At 51.1% G+C, this 6,000-nt stretch overlaps 1 protein-coding gene across 1 annotated transcript; it reads left to right on the top strand.

Annotated features, from left to right (window-relative positions):
- Positions 1-226: 226 nt before the first annotated feature.
- LOC125544493 (protein PLASTID MOVEMENT IMPAIRED 2-like) lies at positions 227-2,754 on the top strand. The gene is made up of 2 exons (XM_048708208.2): positions 227-528; positions 636-2,754. Exons 1-2 carry the CDS (start codon positions 442-444, stop codon positions 2,376-2,378), a joined length of 1,830 nt encoding a protein of 609 aa, XP_048564165.2. The 5' UTR covers positions 227-441; the 3' UTR covers positions 2,379-2,754.
- Positions 2,755-6,000: the final 3,246 nt, after the last annotated feature.

Below are 6,000 nucleotides of genomic sequence, written 5' to 3'. Positions count from 1 at the left end.
ATTTATGTGACCAAAAGGCATCGCGGAAAATCCCATTTCTGTTTTACTCCAAAGCCCCAGAGAGGTATTCTAGTGCTACAAGCGAAACGGCGAAATAAATTGAACGGGAGCTGTCAGTTACTAGTTGCTAGAGACAATTCTCAAAACGTGATGGGAGGCAGGGACAGGAACAGGGTGGATAAAACGGGAACAGCTGTGCTGTGTGGTAGTGAGCTCCTCCGAGTCCTGCCAAGAAGGATAGAGCTGAGGCTGAAACACTTGTCCTCGTTCAGCAGCACATAAACTCCCCTCTCTCCTTTGCCTCTCCTTCCCCTTCCAACCAAATAAATTTCCAATGGTCTGCGTCGCTGTGGGCCTACAGATTTGTCTGGTGAGGATATACGAGCAGCTTGTATACACTTCTTGTTAGGTTGCGTCATTTGGAGCATAGTGGAGGCTGCCATGGATGGTGGATCAGTGAGAGCCACAATGAGCATCTTCGGCGAGAGCATCGGTGGAAGAAAGGCAGACAAGAACAGAGCTCAAGAGGTACTCTTTCAATTCCGAAATTCATGGACGACTTGCCATATCTTCCCTGTTTCTTGGAGTACTGTTTAACTGTAGTACTAAGTTCATATCTACCTTGTTGTATGCAGAACCTGTCCTCTGAAATGAAGCAACGAGCGAAATCCGACATGGACAAGCTGAACGAGCGGAAGGCGTCAGTGGATAACGAGCGAGCCGGCGCCGAGTCGGAGCTATCGAGAGCACGAGCCATGGCCAAGGAGCTGGAGCGCCAAATCGACCAGACCAAGGCCAAGGCGACGTCCCAGAGGTCAGGGCTGCAAGCAACGTGGACACGAAAGAATGGCGCCGAGGAGGCCCAGTACGCGGAGGTGTCGCAAGAGCTGGAGCGCGTCAAGAGGGAGCTCCGCAAGCTGAAACTGGAGGTGAAGTCCGCGGCGGAGGCCAAGGCCAAGGCCGAGAGCGACGTCGTGGCGACGGTGTGCAAGATCCAGTCCAACCTGCAGGCCGCCGACGAGATGAAGCGGCGCGTGGATGAGGCGAACGAGGAGCACGTCCTGGTGGAGCTCGCGCGCATCGAGGCCGAGCGGGAGCGCCGCGAGCTGGAGGCCCAGCACGTCGCCGAGGCAGAGCGGTTCGCCCGGGAGATCGAGGCCGCGAGGTCCAAGGTGAAGGAGGCGCGCAGGGAGGTGAGCCGCGCGAGGGAGCTGGAGGCGAAGCTGGAAGCCACGAACGCCGACGTGGAGGTCCTGCAGGGCGAGATGGAGCTGGTGCGCGCCATGGAGAAGCACCACGTCCCGAACGATGGGGCGGCGGAGGATACCACGAGACAGAAGAAAGGAGAGGCGCAGGACAGGGCGTTGCTGCAGGCCGCGGAGGCCGAGCTGTCCATGGCGAAGAACGAGCTGGAGAGCATCAAGGCGGGGGCGTTCCAGTTCATGACCTCCATGGACCGCACCCGGACCGAGATCATGGGGGTCGTCCAGGAGATCGACCGGCTCAAGGCGCAGGAGAAGAACGCGGACGCGCAGGTGCAGCAGCTGAACGCGAAGCTCCTCAAGGCGAGGGCCCAGATGGAGGCCGTCACGGCCGCCGACGAGAGGTCCAAGGCCATCGTGTCGAACCTCACGGCGGCGATGCAGCAGCTGCATGCCGAGACCGAGGCGGCGAGCAAGGAGGAGGAGCTGACCATGCTGGAGAAGCGGTGCGTGCTAGCAGAGGCCGACAACGTCGCCGCGGAGATGGCCACGGCCGAGGAGCGGATCAGGCAGTCGGTGAAGGAGCTGGAGGCGGCGAAGGCGTCCGAGGCGTCGGCAATGAAGAAGCTCAAGGCTGCCGTGGAGAGCACAATGCAGGCCAGGGCGTCGGCGGCGCCCCGGCGGCAGGGGACTATAACCGTCTCGCGGTTCGAGTACGAGTACCTGAGCGGGCGCGCGGCGCTGGTCCGGGTGGTGGCCGACAAGAAGGTGGCCGCGGCGCAGGCGTGGGTGCAGGCGCTCAAGGCCAGCGAGAAGGAGGTGGCGATGCGGGCCGAGGCGGCGGAGCGGGAGATGAGGGAGATGGGCCCCAGGGAGGCGCAGGCGGCGTCGGAGGCGGAGAAGACGGCGGGCGAGCAGAAGGCGCTGGAGCAGGAGCTGTACGACCTGAACGCGACGGCGGAGAGTGTGGGCCTGCAGTGCGCGTACCCGCGGCGGAGGTCGAGCAGGGTGTCGGCGACGTCGAAGAGGTCGAAGGGTCGGCGGTCGTCGGTGTCCGCGGCGAACTGGAACCCCAAGTCGCCGTCGTTCACCATCAAGAGGAAGAAGAAGATGATGCCCAGCCTCCTGAAGCTCATCAAGGAGAAGAGAGGCGGCAGCGACAAGGGCACCAACTGAAGAGCTGCGTGCGGCTGCTCTGCTGAGAGAGCAGAGTGCGTGCATGGCTTTGAATCCGTTTCCTGCGGTGTCGGCCCGTGATATGCTGCGCGGTCTGGTCCTCTTTTGATCCCCGTTCTATATGTCTCATTTTAGTTCCCATTTTAGGTTTGTCTTACATTAAAAAAATCAAAGTTTTATTAAGTTTATAGAAAAAACATCAACATTCACGATATCAAATCAATAGGTCTACCAAGTATAGGTGTTGTCATGTATAGTCTGCGTGAAAAGCAAAGACTTTATCTGTTTCATGCACTAGTGTTCGTGTATGTGCACTCCCGTCTAGTTTGACAATAATATTATTTTCAAAATTAATTGCAATTAATGTTGAATCCGAGATTAATTGTGTTTAATACAATTAATTTTATTTTCAAATTACGATCAATGTAATTAACATGTTTCTAATTTATTCATGATGTGATGGCTACAAATTGGAGCAGCATGAGACATTCGATATAGATGATTGAATGGCTCAAATCAATTGAATTCACCAAACTAATGTTTTTACATAATGTAGTGCATATAGACTTTTTAAAAGGTCAAATCTACAAACCTTGATCGGGTTTATAGAGAAAATGATTTATATCTATAATTCTAAATATATAACATATGAGGCTACAACTTATGATGAGTCTAGTTATATATGAGCATTTTAGATGTCAATATTTTTCTCCACAAACTTGATCAAAGTTTGTAAGTTTTGACCTTTTAAAAAGTATTTTTACGAATTGAGGGGCATGCCCCCGATTTCATTCCATTAAATGAAAGAAAACCGATAAACAAAGTCTTTAAATATTCGAAAGGATCCTAGTGCCGGAGCACAAAGCAACATGCTGAGGCATCAACTAACTTCTCATTTGCAAAGAGAGGGATACCACGCAAGGGCCCTGCAATTCGCGGCAAAAAACGAGAAAAAGCATCCCAGCAGCCTGTCCCGGCTAAAGCGAGCTCCAAATAAATGCAAAAACTAAAAATTACCCTACTCCAAGCCTTCTCGTCATCGGCGCCCAGCCTCTACTCTTGTTGAAAGAACCATTCGCCACCTCAATTAGCAGCGCCGCCACCTCCTGCATGATCGATTGCTTTCCTCTTCTCTATAGGCCCGCCCAATATAGGCCCGCCCAATAGGAGATCCAGTAAGCAACTTGATAGAACAAAACACTAAGATCATGCGGGTAAATATGATGAAAAGTAGCAGAGGTCCTGGCTTTTCACAAAGTCCAGAAAACTGACGCAATGCGCACAGCTATCACCTGCCTTTGATGTTTAGGAAAGCTCTCTATCCAGCCACTAAATACGTCTATTCTGCAAGGTATATCGGCTAGTCCAGTCACACTCCCTGTCGGTGTCAAAACCGGCGGATCTCGGGTAGGGGGTCCCGAACTGTGCGTCTAGGCGGATGGTAACAGGGAGACGAGGGACACAATATTTTACCCAGGTTCAGGCCCTCTTGATGGAGGTAAAACCCTACGTCCTGCTTGATTAATATTGATGATATGGGTAGTACTGTTGGGGAACGTAGTAATTTCAAAAAAATTCCTACACACACGCAAGATCATGGTGATGCATAGCAACAAGGGGAGAGTATGATCTACGTACCCTTGTAGATCGCAACGGAAGCGTTGACACAACGTAGAGGAAGTAGTCGTACGTCTTCTTCCCGATCCGACCGATCCAAGCACCGTTACTCCGGCACCTCCGAGTTCTTAGCACACGTACAGCTCGATGACGATCCCCGGGCTCCGATCCAGCAAAGCGTCGGGGAAGAGTTCCGTCAGCACGACGGCGTGGTGACGATCTTGATATTCTACCGACGCAGGGCTTCGCCTAAGCACTACAACGATATGATCGAGGTGGAATATGGTGGCAGGGGGCACCGCACACGGCTAAGGAACGATCTCAATGATCAACTTGTGTGTCTAGAAGTGCCCCCTGCCTCCGTATATAAAGGAGCCAAGGGGGAGGGGTGCGGCCAGCCCTATGGAGGCGCAGGAGGAGTCCTACTCCTACCGGGAGTAGGACTCCCCCCCCCCCAATCCTATTCCAACTAGGACTCCTAAGGGGGAAAGAGGGAGAGGGGTGGCCGGCCACCTCTCCTAGTCCTAATAGGACTAGGGGAGGGGGGGAGGCGCGCAGCCCTTATGGGCAGCCCTTTCACCTTTCCACTAAGGCCCATATGACTCCCGGGGGGTTCTGGTAACCTCCCGGTAATCCGGTAAAATCCTGATTTCACCCGGAACACTTCCGATGTCCAAACATAGGCTTTCAATATATCAATCTTTATGTCTCGACCATTTCGAGACTCCTCGTCATGCCGTGATCACATCCGGGACTCCGAACAACCTTCGGTACATCAAAATGCATAAACTCATAATAACTGTCATCGTAACATTAAGCGTGCGGACCCTACGGTTCGAGAACAATGTAGACATGACCGAGACACGTCTCCGGTCAATAACCAATAGCGGGACCTGGATTCCCATATTGGCTCCTACATATTCTACGAAGATCTTTATCGGTCAGACCGCATAACAACATACGTTGTTCCCTTTGTCATCGGTATGTTACTTGCCCGAGATTCGATCGTCAGTATCCAATACCTAGTTCAATCTCGTTACCGGTAAGTCTCTTTACTCGTTCTATAATACATCATTTCACAACTAACATATTAGTTGTAATGCTTGCAAGGCTTATGTGATGTGTATTACCGAGAGGGCCCAGAGATACCTCTCCGACAATCAGAGTGACAAAACCTAATCTCGAAATACGCCAACCCAACATGTACCATTGGAGACACTTGTAGTACTCCTTTATAATCACCCAGTTACGTTGTGACGTTTGGTAGTACCCAAAGTGTTCCTCCGGTAAACGGGAGTTGCATAATCTCATAGTTATAGGAACATGTATAAGTCATGAAGAAAGCAATAGCAACATACTAAACGATCGGGTGCTAAGCTAATGGAATGGGTCATGTCAATCAGATCATTCAACTAATGATGTGACCTCGTTAATCAAATAACAACTCTTTGTTCATGGTTAGGAAACATAACCATCTTTGATTAACGAGCTAGTCAAGTAGAGGCATACTAGTGACACTTTGTTTGTCTATGTATTCACACATGTATTATGTTTCCGGTTAATACAATTCTAGCATGAATAATAAACATTTATCATGATATAAGGAAATAAATAATAACTTTATTATTGCCTCTAGGGCATATTTCCTTCAAGTACAAGAGTAGATCTACCACGAGATCAAGGAGGCTAAACCCTAGAAGCTAGCCTATGGTATGATTGTTGTATGTTGGATTCTGTCCTACGGACTAAAACCCTCCGGTTTATATAGACACCGGATAGGGTTAGGGTTACACAAAGTCGGTTACAATGGTAGGAGATCTGAATATCCGCATCGCCAAGCTTGCCTTCCACGCCAAGGAAAGTCCCCTCCGGACACGGGACGAAGTCTTCAATCTTGTATCTTCATAGTCTAGGAGTCCGGCTGAAGGTATAGTCCGACTATCCGGACACCCTCTAATCCAGGACTCCCTCAGTAGCCCCTGAACCAGGCTTCAATGACGACGAG

This window comes from Triticum urartu, chromosome 3A (genome assembly GCF_056163025.1).
Source record: "Triticum urartu cultivar PI428250 chromosome 3A, HENAU_Tu73, whole genome shotgun sequence".
NCBI lineage: Eukaryota > Viridiplantae > Streptophyta > Magnoliopsida > Poales > Poaceae > Triticum > Triticum urartu.
The sequence above is the reverse complement of the archived record's forward strand: the minus strand, read 5'-3'. Positions and strand labels throughout refer to the sequence as shown.